The sequence below is a fragment of the Pezoporus flaviventris genome, unplaced genomic scaffold, assembly GCF_033815535.1.
Source record: "Pezoporus flaviventris isolate CSIRO_AGI_PZ_B2104156 unplaced genomic scaffold, CSIRO_AGI_Pfla_v1 ptg000069l, whole genome shotgun sequence".
Taxonomy (NCBI): domain Eukaryota; kingdom Metazoa; phylum Chordata; class Aves; order Psittaciformes; family Psittacidae; genus Pezoporus; species Pezoporus flaviventris.
In genome coordinates, this window is record NW_026892617.1 from 990,354 (window position 1) to 1,007,736 (window position 17,383).

The 17,383-nt window shown below is 57.1% G+C and overlaps 3 protein-coding genes across 7 annotated transcripts in view; 2 read left to right on the plus strand and 1 right to left on the minus strand.

Annotated features, from left to right (window-relative positions):
* Nucleotides 1-13,571, plus strand: part of CCND3 (cyclin D3) — a 37,724-nt gene extending 24,153 nt beyond the window's left edge. For 2 of the 4 annotated variants that reach the window (XM_061471868.1, XM_061471866.1), the window contains exons 2-5: nt 704-919; nt 5,659-5,818; nt 6,039-6,181; nt 8,212-8,451. In XM_061471868.1, coding sequence (XP_061327852.1) covers nt 749-919; nt 5,659-5,818; nt 6,039-6,181; nt 8,212-8,373 — 636 coding nt within the window. In that variant the 5' untranslated portion in view covers nt 704-748 and the 3' untranslated portion in view covers nt 8,374-8,451. Of the gene's footprint in view, nt 1-703; nt 920-5,658; nt 5,819-6,038; nt 6,182-8,211; nt 9,860-13,453 lie in introns of those variants that run through there. The other 2 variants (XR_009746683.1, XM_061471867.1) reach the window with 2 other exon arrangements.
* BYSL (bystin like) lies at nt 10,874-13,237 on the minus strand. Its single transcript, XM_061471865.1, has 7 exons — nt 12,973-13,237; nt 12,763-12,898; nt 12,537-12,675; nt 12,211-12,344; nt 11,939-12,099; nt 11,626-11,728; nt 10,874-11,493 (listed from the first exon to the last, which is right to left on the minus strand). The coding sequence occupies exons 1-7, from the start codon at nt 13,226-13,228 to the stop codon at nt 11,145-11,147; spliced, it is 1,278 nt and encodes a 425-aa protein (XP_061327849.1). The 5' UTR covers nt 13,229-13,237; the 3' UTR covers nt 10,874-11,144.
* Nucleotides 13,267-15,678, plus strand: MED20 (mediator complex subunit 20). Of its 2 annotated transcripts, XM_061471869.1 has the most exons (4): nt 13,267-13,357; nt 13,454-13,608; nt 13,919-14,172; nt 15,074-15,678. In XM_061471869.1, exons 1-4 carry the CDS (start codon nt 13,344-13,346, stop codon nt 15,287-15,289), a joined length of 639 nt encoding a protein of 212 aa, XP_061327853.1. In that variant the 5' UTR covers nt 13,267-13,343; the 3' UTR covers nt 15,290-15,678. The 2 variants fall into 2 exon arrangements, with proteins under 2 accessions (XP_061327853.1, XP_061327854.1); XM_061471870.1 differs by lacking the exon at nt 13,267-13,357 and having other exon boundaries at nt 13,468-13,608; nt 13,924-14,172.
* Nucleotides 15,679-17,383: the final 1,705 nt, after the last annotated feature.

Consider the following 17,383-nt stretch of genomic DNA (forward strand, 5'->3'; position numbering starts at 1 on the left):
AATGACATGGGATAGAGCCTGCCTGCTCCACACCCCGCTGCTGCTGCAAAAGCTGCTTCTGTCAAAGGAAATAATGACCATCTTGCTTTTAAAGTTGGTTTTTTTTTTTTCCCTTTCCCTGCTATTATTGTTCTGTTTCTGCAATTCCCTTTCTGAGAGGGGTGGTTGAGGGAGTGGTGCTTTGGAGCCTGGTTTTTGTGAAGCCCTATGGGCAGTCAAGAGGCAGATGACACTTGGCAGTGATGGTGACCGTGCATGTCAGTGTCCTTGGTGCTGCTGGAAGGAGAATGGTGGCATTGGCTGCTCTGTGAGGAGAAACCACAGTGTTTTTTATGGTTGCATTGAAAGAAGGAAGTAAAATATGACAAGTGTTTTGATACTGGTTGAGAAATAAGAGCAGAGGATGAAATGCAGGGCTCCTGCATTCTGGTCATGGCTGTGGTACAAGTGGCCAAGGGCGGAGGACTTTTCTTCTGCACCATTTCAGGTGGAATTGCCCTGTTCCATCTCCAGCTGGGTGTAATCCCACCAAAATCATGGGCTTAACACCTGCAGCTAATTTACTCCTTAGCTCTAAGGTGCCTTTGAAGCCCTGCAGATACAGTGTGAAGCTCCATCGCAACCAGGAGCTTTGAAGCTGTGGTGCAGGCAGGCTCTGGGGAGTCCTGTGCTCATTCAGACCTCCTTTCCTTGTTGTCCTTAGGTGTGTGAGGAGCAGAAGTGTGAAGAAGAGGTCTTCCCCTTGGCCATGAACTACGTGGATCGCTACCTGTCCTCAGTCCCCGTGCGCAAGAGCCACTTGCAGCTCCTGGGAGCAGTCTGCATGCTCCTGGCCTCCAAGCTACGAGAAACCATGCCCCTGACCGTGGAGAAGCTCTGCATCTACACAGACAACTCCATCACGCCTCAGCAGCTCGTGGTAACCACCCCTATCTCCAAGAGCCCTCTCCCTCCTCCCAGCTCTCTTATCTCCTGCATCCTGCTGCTTGGCAGCATCCCTGCCTCCATGCCTCCTCTTCTTATTCTTTCCTCACTTCTTCACCTTGCTCTGCATTCTCCAAGCAACCTTTCCTCCTCCTTGCCCTGTTGGGTGTGATGTCTGTTGGTGAAGACCTTTCCCTCCTCTCTGCCATGGGAAGCTGTGATGTGACAGACTCCTTTCCAAGCAGCGGGGTGGGGGGGGAATGAAGCTGTAAGTGGAAAGTTAACGGGTAAAATCAGTCTCAAGACTGATACAAGTTTAAAGCAAAGATCCAAAGCTCTTGAGTTCAGCTTTGCCAGGCGGGGTGGAAATTGCAGAACCCCTTTCCTGGGGGCCTTTTGTGCCGGTAGCTGAGGAGGAAACGGCCGCCCCGCTCCGAGTGACAAACACCCTGGAGACCGTTTGCCTGCGAGAGGTTCTCAGGGTTAGTCAGAGCCTTCTAAAGCACCTCTTGGGGGGGCTGGGGTGGGTGAGATGATCCCCGGGGTGGGAGGGAACCCGCAACACTTTCAGGTGTGAATCGGAAGCCAGTTCTGCTAACTGGGGAACTCTGCTGTGAATGTGGGTTTTCCAAGCGCCAGAGAAGGCTGGGAACCCCCCCTCGGCTCCACACCTCTCTCTGTGCTTCGTTCCAGTGGTTTTGGTGCTTTATTCTCAGTGAGGTTGGTTTTATTCAGTTGAATCTTGAGCTGTGTTTATAGCTTCCAGAGGAGAGCACTGAGGGGCAGGCAGAGCCCATGCAACATCTCTGGAGCCTTTCCTTTGCTCTTGCTCTGGAATCGATATGCAGTAGAGATGGACAAGAATGGCTTCATTTTGGGGGTCAAGAGAACCTTCTTGGGATGGCCAAAGAGAGCTTTTCCAGGCACATAAGATCCCTTTTCTCTTTCCCAAGGGGAAAGCACAGGGGTTTATTCTCAGTGTTTGGCAAAGGCACCATGAGCAGCCACAGCCCTGAGGTGTCTGTGGATGTCTGGGCAGGAGATGCTGCATAGCCCAGGATCATCCTTCCCTGCCCACCCTGTTTGTTTAACCCTGTTTGGAGCAGATCTTGCTCCAGTCTCCCACTGCTCCCCATTGTAGAGAGGGAGTGGAAGCAATATCTGAAGAGCCATGAAGGGTTTGTCTTTGCCTTGGGACCTGACAAGAGTTAATACCCCGATTACAAAACCCGGGCGAGCTGCTCTTTTCCTCCTCTGTGCTAATGTCACTTCTCTTTCACAGTCTTGTAGTGGAAAAGGGTGGGGAGGGGAAGGGGAGCTTCTTCATCAAGGTTTGGACAATGGTGCATCCTGGCCTCTTCTCATGGATCGCTGCCATTCCGGCTTGCAGCGCATCCTCCCGGCCTTGCAGAGGAAGCTGCCTCCCATTCCCAGTGGTTTGCTTCCTCCTCTTGCCGGGATGCTTGACACCAGCTCAGCGCTTTAGAAGGGCCACATCTGAAACAAAATCTTGGTGAAGTTATTCTAGGGAGAAGGAAATGATGCAACAAGGGACTTGTCCAGTTGGAGGAAGTTGGATTTCCGTTGAGGGCATTATCTAACCCACCTCTCTTTTCGTATAAAGGCTTTTCTGGCCTCTGCAAGAGGCTGTTTTGCTGCTAGAAGGTTGGGAGAGCAGCTGTAGGTCACCTTCATCTCTGCTTTGCTCCTAGTACATTAGCTTGCTGCTGAAATCCTTCACCTAAGGTCCTGTTTGCAAACTGCCAGGTATTGCCTGGCAACGACATCAGGATCCAGCCATGGGGTAGGTACTGAAGGGAGCAGCAGGGACAGCAGGAGTGAAGGAGCCAAGAGCTGGGTGGGAAGGGACATTCGCTTGTGATGGAGCACTTCCCATCACAATCATGTTTCACTGCTCTACCTTCTGCTTGGATGGATGTGGCTGTTCCTGCACCTGATGTTGGCACCTTGTCAGACTCGAACACTGGAAGCAAACATTCGCCCCACGTTAAATACTTGCACATGGACTTTCACAGCTGCTCATTTCTGTAGCTGAGTCTCAGCACTGGCTTGGGTGGGTGCCAAAGAGCACCAGCAGCATCTTCCAGCCTCTTTGAGTCAGCTGGAGAGCGCACCAGGCAGTGTCTCATCGAGCCGGGGCTCTTGTGAGGTGGCACCTTATCAAGTGGGGTGAGGAACTCGAGCACAACTTCCTTTTCTCCTGCAGGCAGTGCTGCTGCAGGGGGGGAGCTGGCCTTCACCAGAGGGCTTCTCACAGGCTCCCTGTAGGCGCAGGGGTGTGAGGGGTGAACACAGCAACTGTCACTGCATGGGGAGAGGCCACTGGGGCTGTCACAGCCCAGGCTGGGTTTGCAGAGCTCTGAATGGAGTGAACCAGTCTCTGCTTGGGAGTTGAGCCTGTCAGCAAGGGAGCGCAGCAGCAACCGGGGCTTGAGGCTGTTGGACTGCAGCAGGGCAGTGCTCTGAGATCCCCTTGGAAATGGTCACTGCTTTCCTCCTCTTGTTTGTGTGCTTGTGGGATGCAGCCAGGAGGCTCAGGGCAGCGAGCCCGCAGAGGGAAGCTTGGCTGCTGTGCAGTTCCAGCTTGGAGATGCTGGCCAGGCCTGGGGAGCTTCGCCCGGGGAACTGGTGCATTCCCAGCTCTGGGATGCTCAGTGGGCAGCCTGCAGCTCTTCCATGAGGAGGATGGGCTCTGCAGGCCACAGAAACAAAGGGACATTTCCCACTTTTCCTCTTCTCTCCCATTAGCTGGGCAGAGACTGATTCACTTGGTGCAAAACAGAATGCCAGGAAGAGGATGTTTGCAGGCGCAGACCTGTCTCCTGCAGCTTTTGTTCTGCTGCTTCCACAGATGAAGGGATTCAGGGATAAGGACATGCTGCTGGGAAAGCGGGAAGTCCCCAGGGATAGCAGGAGAGGAGCAGGGTGGTTTGGCAGGAGAGAGGCTTCCCTGAGCTCCGCGTGGCTGAGCTGCTCTGCACCCTGGATCTTCTCCTTAGGGCAGAATATGTCCCAGCAGGCCAGGAGCTCTGCCACACCAGTGTGGGCACCGCATGCTCTGGGAGGATAGGCCTAAAGAGCAAGAGCCCAGATGGTGCTGGATTGGTGCTGCCTCTGCTCAGAGGCTCTCCTCTGGGGTGTGGTGATCCCCTTTGGCATTGCTTTGGGAGCATCCGTCTCCAAGTCCTCCTTTTGTCCTTCTCTATGGAGCTGCCTCCAACTCTCACCCTTGGGCAGTGATGCTGAAGGTGTCAGCAGTGTCCTGGGCCCCATCCCAGGCAACTGGGCTGATGCAGGAGCCAGCAGCCACCTTTCCCTGTCGTTGGTGGGTTCCAGGTGAGTGACAGGGACAACACATGGAGCTCTCCATCTCCAGGGGCTCTGTCCTTGCTGTGTTCCTGCAGTTTCACCACTGGTGTGTTCTCCCCAAGCCCTATCCCTGTTCCAGCCCCTGTGTTCCGATCCCTCTGTTCCCATCCCCAGGCTGAACCAGGCACTCAGTGACCTGTGCTGTGATCCTCAGGCTCTGGAGCTCATCCCCAGGTTTCTTCTTGCTTTTATCCTATGGATTGGGCCTGGCAGGCTGGCACCCATGTGGGAGAGCAGCGTGTCCTGGTGGGAGCAGTGCAGGGAGGGCAATGGCACCCGGCACGTTTGGCCTCGCAGGGGGTTGAGCAGGTTGAGCAATGCTGCAGTTTGAGCAACTCCAAAGGGTGCTGTTGTGTAAGGGGGAAACGTGGGTTTAAGAAATAAAAGGGAGAAAATGAAGCTGTGCCCTTAGGAAAATCTCACTTCTTCAACCCCATCTGTTGTGCAGGCCCCTGGTGAGCAGCACTGCCCTTGTAACCCTAAACTGCTGGGGGAAGAATAGCTGCTCTGCTGGGGAGGACCAGGGCCTGAAATGGAGTTACCTGATACAAATCCCAGTTCAGCTCTGGCCTGCCAGACCTGGAGCTGCAGGGCCTGCTGGCAAGGGGGGGGACATGGGGTGTCTGAGCTGGATTCAGCTGCTGCTGTAGCTGAGTCACATAGACCTTGACATTGATGGCAGAGCAGGGAGCTGAATGCTGGCACCCAGATCTGGTGCTGAGGCTCTAATCATGGGGTTGCCCTGACTTGATGGGTGCTTTGGTACCTCTGTGGTACCACCAGGACTTGTCGGGTGATGCTGCTGCCAAGTGCTTGGTGTTGGGTCTAATGCCCAGCGCTGGAAGAGATGAAGAGGAGCAGCTGAAATCCATGGGGGCACTCGGTTTTCCCATCATCTCTTCCCAGCTTGCACATTGCTCAGGAAGGATACTGCAGAAACCTCTGCTCAGATGCTTACAGAGAGCATCACAGCATGAACGGAGACAACAGCAGCACCCAGCACCTAACTGGGAGTGATGAATGAATATGGGAATGGTGCCTACTGCTCCTTGCTCTGGTTTCTCCTCTGTGGGCAAAGCAGAGGAGTGTTAAAGACTAATCCCACTGCTCCTTGGGAAGCAGAAGCCAGATCTGTCATTTTCTCTGCTAATCTTTACTCCTGGCTTTACAACAGCTCAAGGCTGGGTTTGTGCCATAGCTGCAGAGCAGGGATGTTCCCTCTTTTCTTCCCTGCCTCCTGGATTGCACTACTCTACTGTCCCAAGCCCTGGTCCTATCTGCCCTTGAACCCAGTGAGCCTGCCCCAGCCCCACTGTAGAACGTGCTGTCCATCTGATCCCGCAGGATTGGGAGATTCTGGTCCTGGAGAAGCTAAAGTGGGACCTGGTCTCGGTGATCGCCAATGATTTCCTGGCTTACATCCTCTATCGGCTCCCACTGCCGAAGGACAAGATGGAGCTGGTGAAGAAGCACGCACAGACCTTCATCGCCCTGTGTGCTACAGGTGGGTGCCTGCTCCTGCTGGAGCCACCCTGGGGTGCTGTGGGCAGGGGGCTTGGATGTCCCTTCCAACCCAAAGCGTTCTGTGCTCCTGTGGTTTCTGTGCTAAGTGGGAGAGGCACCTTGGTGTGATCCCTCTGGTTCTCCAGGGAAGCTGCAGGCCCGTGTGCATCCTTACTAACTGCTGCCTCTTCCCACCCCTTGTGTCCCTGTCCTGGCTCTAGACTACACTTTTGCCATGTACCCCCCATCCATGATCGCCACGGGCAGCATCGGAGCCGCCATCCACGGCCTCACGGTCTCTGTGAGCGACTTCAGCAGCGAGGCCATGACCGAGCTCCTGGCCAGCATCACCGGCACCGAGGTGGTGAGTGCCCAAGGAAACCCTGCCTGCTCCTCTTAGAGGGATGGGACAAGAGGGAACGGCCTCAAGCTGCACCAGGGCAGGTTTAGATGGAGCTGAGGAACAATTCCTGCCCCAGAGGGTGCTCAGGCATTGGAACAGGCTGCCCAGGGCAGGGCTGCAGTCACCATCCCTGCAAGTGTTCACACAGCGTGGAGACGAGGCCTCAGTGCCATGGGTTAGGGGTGGCCTTGGCAGTGCTGGGCAATGGTTGGACTTAAAGGTCTTTACCAACGTGGTTGATCTCTGGTTCTATGAAGTCAGGCTCTTCCTAATGAAGCTGATCTTGGTTTGAGGAGTGCCCAGAGCTGAGTGAGCATCTCTAAATGCAGCCATCACCCTCAGTCCTGGGGCAAGCGCAGAGCCTTTGAAAAGCAGCACAAAGGGGAAGGTCTGTTCCCTGCACAGGCAGGTGTTGGTGGGATCAGGTTGACGAGGTGGGATGGGGCAGAGGGAGAAGCTGGGCTCAGCATCTGCTCCCCTCCACTGGTGTCTGGTTGCAGGTGCCCAGGCTCCCATGGGAAGGGGGTCAGGATGCAGGAGCTTTGCTGGGGATACTGGGGTGACGGGAGCCATCCTTCCCACTGCCCTTTGGATGGGGTAGGGGGACCCTGCCGGGCTCCCTGTTTCCAGCTCACTCCCAGTGCAGGATGTAATCCAGAGCCTTTCTCATGCCAGGAGCCCCTTTTGATCAATCCTGCCCCAGCCCTGAGGCAGCAGCCGGGCACGGGGTCGGTTTCAGTCCCCTGACACCAGTGCTGGGAGCTGGGCTGAGGCTTTGTCCATGCAGGGAGGGACGGGCAGGGGGGGTCCTGATCCCTGTGTGCAGCTTTAAGCTGTTTTGTTTGCCAGAGCCCTTCAAAGCGGGGAGCAGAGCCGCCGGCTGCTCCCAAGCTGCTGTTGTGGTGAATGGGGCAGGGGCTGGGGCACGGGACAGGTGGGAAGCAGGGAAGGCACCGAGGTGGGAGCTGGAATGGAGCCCAGCAGCATCCCTGCTGCGCTCTCTGCTCACTGGAGAGGGCCCAGGCAGCTCCAGCTTTGGCTGTGCACAGCCAAGGGGCTGCCCCATCCCTGGCAGTGTTCAAGGCCAGGTTGGAGCAAGCTGCTCTAGTGGAAGGTGTCCCTGGCCGTGGCAGGGGTTGGAGCTGGGTGAGCTTTCAGGTCCCTTCCCACCCAAACCAGGCTGTGTTTGTGTGCTATTGCCCGGGCCTGGGGGCAGGGAGGAGGCAGTTGCTATTTTCACTCACCACATCCTCTGTCAGTTTCTAAGAACCGCCGGTGATTCCTGGTAAGAGATTTTGGGGGGTGACGATCCCCAACGGGCGCCCGTGTCCAGCTCCAGCCCTGGGGTGTGAAATGGCCCCTCGGTGGGTGCAGGAGCTGGCCTGTGATGGCTCCTATGGCTCCTGGTGTCCAAGTGGAGGAGTTTCCTCCTGGTTACAGCTTGTGGGGAGAAAACGGGGGGTGGTGTGTGATTTAATTATATGACTTATTAATTCTAATAAATTGATATGTAATAAAATCCCCTGCTCGCAGCCCCCTGCACCTTCCTGTTTGGGGCCTGGGGTGTCCCCAGTGCTGGGGGCCGGTCACAGAGGGGCAGAGCAGGAGGGTGAAAACCTCGTGGGAAGCTGCATGGCCGCTGCTTTGTTGTAGTAAGGACCCAGGTGCGTGGTGCTGTGGCTGTTGGGTGCCTGTAAAGGCTGACACCCGTCCGCACGGGGCTGTTGTACCCAGGATGGAGCAGATCAGGCACGAGCACGACTCCTCTTGGGAGCTCTGATGGGCACAATGTCTGTTCCTCAAGGATGTGTTCAAGCAGGGAGAAGGCAACCAGAACACGGGGCCTAAAGTCCAGAGAAGCCGGAGATGCCCCCTTGCTGGAGAAAGGCTTCTTTGCTTTGTGTTTAGATGCTCCATGGGGCAGACGTGAAGCCCAGAGCTACTTGGAAGGCAGAGAACTGAGGGCTCTCGTGTCGCTCCCTCTCCCGCAGGACTGCCTGAAGGCCTGTCAGGAGCAGATCGAGGCAGCCTTAGCCGAGAGCCTGAAGCAGGCATCCCAAACCCCGCAGGAGCTCCGGGCCTCCAAGAGCGCCGCGTACCCGGGCAGCCAGCCCACCGGCACGCCGACAGACGTCACGGATGTCAACCTGTGACCCCACCACCACCACCACGTCCCCAGAGCCCAGCCCCGCTGCATCGGGCCCTGCACGCCCAAGGGTCGCTGCATCCCCCTCCCCTTGCACCACCCGGCTGCTGAGGATGTGCTCTGCTCGCGGGCAGTGTGGAGCTGGATGCTGGTTCTCAGTGCTGCAGGTAGCTGGGGTGAAGCGAGCGTTGTTGGGTGATGCCAGGGCCCAGGAGATGTTGGGAAGGGGCAGCGGGACCCAAAATGAAGTTGTAAAGTGTTGCTCAGTTCACGTTGCTGTTCACCACCTCCTTGGGAAGGGGGGGGGTTCACTGTGATGAATTCCAGCCCTGTGTGGGGCATTGATCATGGAGAGCCTCCGACCCTGGATACCTGACCTGACTCCTTGTATCCTTCAACTCCCTCCGCAGGCTGCAGCCCCGCATGGCTTGAGGGAGAGAACTGGGGGCTTGGAGGAGGGAGCAGGGGCTCAGTGTCCCTTGGTCCCCATTGCTTCGTGCCAGAGGGCTCTGGCTCTTGGGGGGGTGGCGTGGCTGCTTCTGCTTGGAGGGCAAAACGTGGGGCTTGTTTCTTGTTGCTGTTAGGTTTGGGGTTTTTGGGGGGGGGGGGGGTGTCTTGCTTGGGGAGGGCAGGAGCGAAGCCCTTGCCTCGGGCAGCAGGCTCAGGTGAGGTTTGGGCCTGCTGAGGCTGCTTAATTTATTGTTAACTGCTGGGAATGGGGGGGAAAGAGTTGGAGCTCCCTCTCGCAGGGCTCTGCCGCTCTCCTCTCCTTCCCCTTTGAGTGCCTTCCCCCTTCATCCCCTTCCCGAGCTCCCTGCGCAGTGGGAGCCGCACTTGGAGGCCGGTTGGTGGTTCGGGTAGCTTAAATCAGACTAGGGTTGAAGAAATACATTTGCTGCTATAGTCTGAGCTGCATCTCCACACCTCGGGGCCGGGAGCCGAGTAAATCCCACAGGGATCCCAGTGGGAAGGTGGAGATTTTGCTGCGCACTTGAGAAGCAATTCCTGCTTTTTGTGTATTGTCGATCCTGTCTGTTAGTTTGGATAAAAAGTGTTCCTCTAAGAAAGAAAACCCAGCAAAAACTAATGCTGCTTTCCTAAGAGAGACCCCTTCAAGACTGGAATTGTATTGACCAGGAGAAGCCAGAGAGACCCTTTAGGGCTGAGGCAGGCTGGTTGGTGCTGCTCCGTGGCCGCTGTCCCTGGGGGATGTGGAAAAGGAGGTAGAACTCTTCCTATATGGATGCTACTAGGAACAAAGAGTCTTTTTCCAGGTGGGAAATGGGCTGCCATTCCTTGGGATGAGGAGAACCAACTCCTGCATGCGGGGCCACGGAGCCTGTCTGTCCACAGAGAAAATGTCCCTTTTTTTATACATATATATATATAAATGAGTTTTAATTTAAGAGTAAAGTGGGTTTGGTGTTCACAGGCGAGATTCCTGCTGCTGGGAGCATCAGAGGAGTGTCTGGGATTTGCAATAAAGTCTTTTATGAACAAGTGTGGAGGCCTCAGGGGTTTCCCTTTGCGACCTGGGGCTGTGCTTGGCCTCCTCTTCCCTTATAGAGCCCTGCCTCGGGTCACCCCATGGAGCAACCCTGGCAGTGAGGGGGGGGTCCCTGTGGGCTCCAGCCCTGTGTTTCCTGCGGCCACAGGATGAAGCGGGGAGCAGGAGCCAGCTCCAGCCATGGTGGGGTGTAAGGGGATCGCACTGTGCTTGATGAGGCCCTGGAGCAGCTCAGGGATGCTGGGGGGTGAATGCAGAACCAAACCCGGGCCCATTGAGCAGCACTGGAGCAGCAGCTGCAGGAGGGTGACAGCTCGCTGGATGTGCAGCACGAGCCCAGGGCTATCGCTCGTGCTCATCAGCTTCTGGCTGCTGTAAAGGAGATAAAGCTCAGGAAGCCGAGGAGCAGGCACTCGGGGTGCAAGCAGCCCCTGTCACTTCCTGCACTGAGCTGCTGCTGCTGCCATGGGAGAAGGTGCCAGCACTGGAGAGCAGCGACAGGAAGCAGCAGAGCCTGGTGCGGGTTGTGGCTGTGGGAGCCCGTGCTGGTTTTGGGGTACTTGCCATGCATAAACCCTGCAGTGTCTCTGGTGGTGGATCCCCACGGGAAGTGCAGCACTGGTGGTGGAGTCAGCAGGAAGGAAAGTGCAGGCTGTGGATGGGGGGATCAAAGGCGAAACCCTCAGGCACTAAGAGGAGGGGCTGCTTTTCCCCATCATAGAATAGTTAGGGGTGGAAAGGACCTTAAGATCATCCAGTTCCAAGCCCCCTGCCATCATGAGTGGTTCTGGGCTCTGGGAACAGTCTGGGGGTCCCAGCCCTGTCCCCCCAATCATGCAGGAGCAGCACAGAGGGAATAAGCCACAGCCAGGGCCCTTCTCCCTCTTTGATTTGGGGACAGCACCAGCACAGTGACTGAAGCTGCAGCTCTGCAGTACCTGGGGTTGGTGGCTTTGCTCTGCCACCTGCTGGGGACAGGATGGGGTAGGGGAGGACCACGCAGGATGCAGCCGTGGATCTAAAACCATGGACACTGCTCCGGGTTTATTTTCCAACACAGGAACAAGCCAAACCCTCCCTGGCGCTGATGGCACCAGGTTCTGCCCGCCACAGGGAGCACAGTCCAGCTCTGTGGGCACAGCACTCGGGGCAGCAGGATCCTGGCTGGATGCTCCTGCCCAGCTCCTCACGGCTTCACTCACACACTGAGAACTTCATCCAGCAGCATCCCGGGAGCAGCTCAAGCTGTGGCTTTCCCCCCCTGTCCCTGCTCACTCCATGGCTGCAGGCTGCTGATCCTCCACATCCCGAGTCTTGGAGTTCATCAGCTCCCTCCGGATCTCCGGTGAGATCTGCGGGTGGCTGTGGAACTTGAGCAGCTCGAGCAAAGCCTCCTTCTGCTCCGAGGACAGGTCCTCCTTGTAGCGCTGGGCCAAGGCCAGGAAGCTCTGGTGCCACAGCACGGGCAGGACGCGCTGGTCCGTGCGGAAGGCCAGGAAGTGGAAGACGAGGGCATCCACCACGCGGAAGGGCAGCGCGTACTTCTTGTCGATGAGCAGGCGCAGGAAGATGCTGTTGGCGCCGTTGTAGGGCATCTCGGCGAGCTTCAGCATGGCCGCGCTGCGGGGACACGGGGGCAGAGGTGGCAAAGGTAAATGCTGAGCCCTGGATCCCAACCCGAGATGCCGAAGGGGAGACCCAAGGCATCGAGCTGGGGTCTCTAAGGAGAAGCTCTGCCACCCAGCACCTTACCTGGAGTGGAGGACGGGGATGGAGCACTTGGTGAGGATGCTGCCGATGATGACGGCCTCCCGCAGCGTGCAGGTCCCTGACTCGCACAGCGGGATGAGGATCCCTGTGGAAGGGAAGGGTCAGGCAGCTCCTGTCCTTCACCATCACCCTGTGATATCGCCCCTTCTCCCACCCTGGATCACAACTGAACCCAGGAAAGAACAGCTCCTCCAGCAGCTCCCACCAGCCCTGAACCTCAGGTTGCCAGACGAGACCCAGATCAGAGCCAAGACGGTTCCTAACCTGCCACCGACCTCCCAGAGAACCCAAGTACCTTTGAACCAAGCTGCTGGCTTGAACAGAGCCTTCTTCAGAGCCATGTAGAGGTGAAAATTGAGGCGCTTGTACTCTGCAATGTCATCCCTGACCCGCGGCAGCAGCACCAGGTTATAGAACCGCTGGGCCATCCTCTCCTTCAGGTTGGATGAGAATATCCTGGGAAAAGCAAAGCACAGAGTGAGGATGGAGCCAGGCAGGGGACAGGTTCTGCAAACCTGGGTCCAGCTATGGAAAGAAACAAGGAAAACATCTCAGAGACCACCTCACCTGGTGGCCTGGTACATGGCAGCCGCTGTCCATGCCTCCGGCTCCGTGATGTAGAGGATCTGCTCCCAGTTGGACAAGGCAGGAATGATTTTAAATGCCTTGGGGAGCTTCCCGCTCCTGTATTTGGACAGCACCTAAAAAGATGCAGATAAAAGACTAAGCCGCGACGTTTGGGCACCAAGACCAGGACCTGTTTCACAACCACGCCAAAGCATCCCCCGTGAGCACAAACCATCCCGGTATCACCCCATGCCCATAGCATCACCCGGCAGCAGCCTGGGTGCTCAGCGACCAACGGTGATGGGACAGAGCTGCGGCAGCCTCACCTCTCGCACCCCCCTGTAGACCTCCAGGACGCGGGGGTCGAGCTGGGGCACGGGGCAGCCGGAGCCCTCCGACAGCGCCGTGTCCACCTCCGTCTGCTTCTCGGTGATCTTCTCCAGGATGATGTCCGCCAGCGTGCGCCTGCGGCAGGGCTCGGGTCAGGGCCGTGCTCAGCACCTCCACCGACCCCCGGCTCGGTCCCTCTCCTGCGCCCGCCGCCGCACTCACCTCAGCGGCGGGTTCTTGTTCATGAACCGCTCGATGGCCGCCTCGTCCTCGGGGTCCACCGCCACCTCCCCGCCGCGCCCCGCCGCCGCCTCCAGCGACGGCCACTCCTCATCGTCCTCCGAGTCGGAACCGGGGCCTGCGGAGGGGACCGGCGCTGCTTGAGCCCGGGGCCTCTCGCGTTGGGGACCGGGGCCGGGACCGGGGGCTCACCCAGGGCCGTGCTGCGCTGCTCGGGCACACCGGGGCCGTGCTCGGCCTCCAGCTCCTCCTGCTGCCGCCGCGCCTGCTGCAGGATGCGCCGGGACAGCCGCGCGTCCACGTAGCCCGGCTCCCGCTCGTCCTCGTCCTGCGCGCCCGCCCGCGGAGCCCGAGGAGCCGCTTCCCGCAGGATCTGCTCCGCCAGCGGCAGCCCCGGAGCGGGGCCGGGGCCGGGGCCGGGGCCCCGCGTCCGCCGCACCTTGGGCATGGCGCTGGGGAGCGAAGAACCGGCACCGGGGACCACGCGTGTGCGGCCGGACCCGCCTCTTCCGGGGCCGCCGCCGCGGCTCGGCCCCTTCCGGCGTTGGCTCCGTGCGGGCGGGATGGGGGTGACCTGGTACCGGGGCTGGGAGGCGGTGGGGAATGGGGGTCCCCCGGGGGGGGGGATCGGGTCCGTACCGGGTCTCTCATCCCTCCTTCTCCCCCGTTGCAGCGTGTCGCAGGTGCCGGTGGCGGAGGGGAAGAGCGTGCAGCAGACGGTGGAGCTCCTGACGCGGAAGCTGGAGGTGCTGGGCGCTGAGAAGCAGGGCACCTTCTGCGTGGACTGCGAGACCTACCACACGGCAGCGTCCACCATCGGCACCCAGGGTCAGTGATGGGCAGCGGGGCTTCTCCTCTTCTCTCTGCTGACCTGGGGGTCTCGGCTCCAGCGCATCCTCCAGCCCCCCCGGGGGTGCTGGTGTGTTATCCTCGAGCTGCAGGTTTGGTTTCTTTCCTCCTCTTTAACGTTTAATCTTAAGCCCCAAATCACTCTGCTCACTGCTGACACCGTGCATGTGAGCGGCACCCGGGGATGAAAGGCACCCGGAGGACAAGGTTAAACCGGATGCTGCTCTAAAGCACCACCAAGCACGGGAGTGGTGGTTTCGCAGCCCAAATCCCGCTGGTCTGCTTGCAGGGCAGACGGGGAAGCTGATGTATGTGATGCACAACTCCGAGTACCCGCTCAGCTGCTTCGCGCTCTTCGAGAGCGGCCCCTGCCTCATCGCGGATGCCAACTTCGACATCCTCATGGTGAAGCTCAAAGGCTTCTTCCAGAACGCCAAAGCCAACAAGATAGAGACCAGGGGCACCCGCTACCAGTACTGCGACTTCCTGGTGAAGGTGGGCACGGTCACCATGGGCCCCAGCGCCCGTGGGATATCCGTGGAGGTGAGAAGCTGAATGTGAAGGGCCTGAAGCACAGCTGCAGGCAGGGAAATGCCATGTTGGTGAGAGGAGAAATGCCCTGTGCCTTCTGCATCGCTGAAGTGTCACTAACCAAACCAAACCAGGCTAAAAAGCTCCCTAAAGTCTCAATGTGCAGCATTAGGAGCACGCTTGAGGTTGATCAGGCATCCCGCCGGACTGGTACCCAACGGTCCTTAAGATAGCTGGGAATTAGGTGCTGAAAAGTCCTTCAAAACCAGCTTTTCTAAGCACACAAATCCCATTACCTGATCCACAGCTATGATCCCGCTGCTCCTGCTCATTCCTGGCCAGCAGGCAGAGCGCTGGGGAATGACTCCTTCCTCTGCTGCACTGAACACCCGTGTCGCAGCATTAGTGCTGCTGCTGAGCCGGGGTTGAACAGAACCTGGTTTACCCTAAGCTCAAGTTCAGGGTGGGATTTGCAGGCAGTCTCGCTGCTGCTCTGAGGAGTTCCTCCAGGATTTGCATTTGCAGCTACTCCTGCTTTGGGACCAGACTCAGAAAACCACTGAAGTCCTTAAATCCCAAGGCTGGGATTGCCCAGAGTTGCTTCTCAGGGTGCCCAGAGAAGCTGTGGCTGCCCCATCCCTGGCAGTGTTCAAGGCCAGGTTGGACACAGGGGCTTGGAGCAAGCTGCTCCAGTGGAAGGGGTCCCTGCCCGTGGCAGGGGTTGGAGCTGGAGGAGCTTTAAGGTCCCTTCCAACCCAAACCATACCATGATTCTATGTTCCCAGCATGTCCTGTTCATGTCTATTTGTCCATCCTTGTTAAATGCTAAATATCCCTAGGTGTCTTTGTGCAAAGCATTCTCTGGGGAGGTGGAGAGAAGGAAGAGGTTCAGGGCTGTGGTTTCCATTGCCAGGTGGAGTACTGCCCGTGTGTGATAGCCAACGACTGCTGGAGCCTGCTCATGGAGTTCATGCAGAGCTTCATGGGGAGCCACGCTCCCGGCCTCCCCTCTGTGTTTGGCACCAAGCACGACAGCATCTACAGCCCCTCGGACACCATGGTGCAGTACATGGAGCTGTTCAACAAGATCCGCAAGCAGCAGCAGGTGCCTGTGGCTGGGATGAGGTGAAAGGAATCCCTGGGAACCCGCTTTGGAATGACTGCATCCTCGTTTCCGTGGGATCAGGAGCCTCTGAAAGGCAGCACTGGAGCAGCCCAAGGTGCTGTGTTTCTTCTCAGTCTCTTTCCCCCTGTTTCAGAGCAAAGGGCTTGAATTCTCCGTGTGTTTCTTGGCCTCCTCCATGGTTTTGAACCTGTCTGGGATGGGGCTTGTGATGCTGATGGTTCTTTGTCTTCATGTGGGGGATTAGAGCTCATTAGGAAAAGGAGCAATTCCAGCCAAATCCATGCCCAGATTGGCCGAGCTCCTTGCAGGCACCAAATCAGAGATTTTCCCAAACTTTTTAGGATATCCACGTGTCTTTATTTTCCATGGAAATAAAAAGCTGTGTTTTGTGAGGAGGTGGAGTCTTTCCGCACAGCAAGCCTGGGGCTGGGTTGGAGGGTTTATTGCCAGCTTTTGACGTCTTCTCTTGCGGAGCTTTCTCTCTGATGTGGTTCGAGGGGTTTATACCCCTGAAACAGACTCATTCCCCTGTGGCAAAGCTGAATTCTTGCATCCCTGTTGCATCCTTAGCTTGCCTTTTATATCTGAGTGGGAGCGTTAAAATCTGCCTCTGAGATGCTATTGATGGAGCCTCGTGATCAGTACATGGATCAGCCTGGAAGTGGGTGATAACCATCCTGTCCCTGCACGCCACTGCTCATCTGAGACATCCCAGGGACTTCAGCTGGTTTAATGGGGTAAGGAGGGATCTTGAGTGTGAAGAGCAAGTAAAACAGAGGGAGATTTCTCCTAAAGAGCCTTCTCCCTTTTGAAGCAGCACAAGGGGGAAAGAAGCTGTAAGGAGTTCTTTAGATAGGACTTCTTTGTGGTTGTCATCATACCAAATAACTGTTAAAGAGCCTCGAGCCCTTAGCGTGGGCATTTAATACACTGAATCAGCGCTGGGTCCAGAGAGATCTGGTTAATGCTCAATGCCACAGTGTCCTGTGAGCGTGTCAGGGATTCCAACCTGCTGAATCCACTGCGGTTTTGCAGCTCTTAGCTCAAGTTCATGCCATGCCTGCTGCCTTTAGTGCGGCTGTTCGTTTGCAGGGGTGGCCATGCAGTGAGGATGCGCCCTGCTGTCGTTCCACGTGGTGAAGTGGGGCTGGGGAAACAAAGTGCAGTCTTTGGGGGGATGCCTCTTTCTGTCCTGTTTCCCATTCTAAGGCTTAAGGTTAAGAAAAAAGTGCCTTTAAACGGTAAGGTTGGGTCTGCTGAGGATTGCTGCTGCTTCATTCATTCCTGAGCGATGCATTCTGTGACCAGAGATGGCAAAACTCTGGTCACACCTTTAAAAAACATCCAATCCCTGAGGGCTTTGTGCCTTTACTAACGCATTGTACTGCTCCTAGAGTAATAAACCTGGCCCCCTTGAGCTGCATCCTGCCTTCAGTTACCCCCTCAGAGCCATGGGTGTCAGCATGCATGGAGGGTGGGTAGGACTGAGCCCTTTACGTCTTAGCACAAGTGCCTGTTGCTGACTGCAGTTGTGAGCGAGGGGATCAGCCCCCTCCAGGAGGGACTGCTTTTATTGCAGGGCTTTTTGCTTTCTTGATGGACAAAATGACTTGGGTTTTCAATAAGTAATCCTCGGTCTGCCCCCCCCAGCATCCCTATGGCAGGTTAACATGGTTCCAACGCACTGGTCTGCATCTTAACAGGTCTTCGGGGGGCTTTCAGTGGTGTTACATTAACGGATTGAGCCCGTGTGATTGAAAACCACCCTCATTTCGCCTGTCAAACTCAGCCTCTAAGGTTGTTTTGCTGTTGCTCCCCAGTGTTTTCTCAGACACACCAGATCCAGAGGTGGCCAAGCTGCAGTCCTGCATCACTGTGCAGCCCTTGTTCTGCTTCTGCACCCCTCGCTGGCAGTGTTGTTGCCTGCCATGAGTCGAAGTCTGACCTGAAGGGGATGGGTGATTGTGTGGTCGTGGGTCTCACCTCTTAGGTGGAAGGAGAGGCTGACATTACCGGGCTCACTCGGTGGCAGAGGGATGCTCTGGGTCTCGCTGCCACCCTGGGGATGCTGTGGCTTTTGTTCTGTGTCATTTTTGT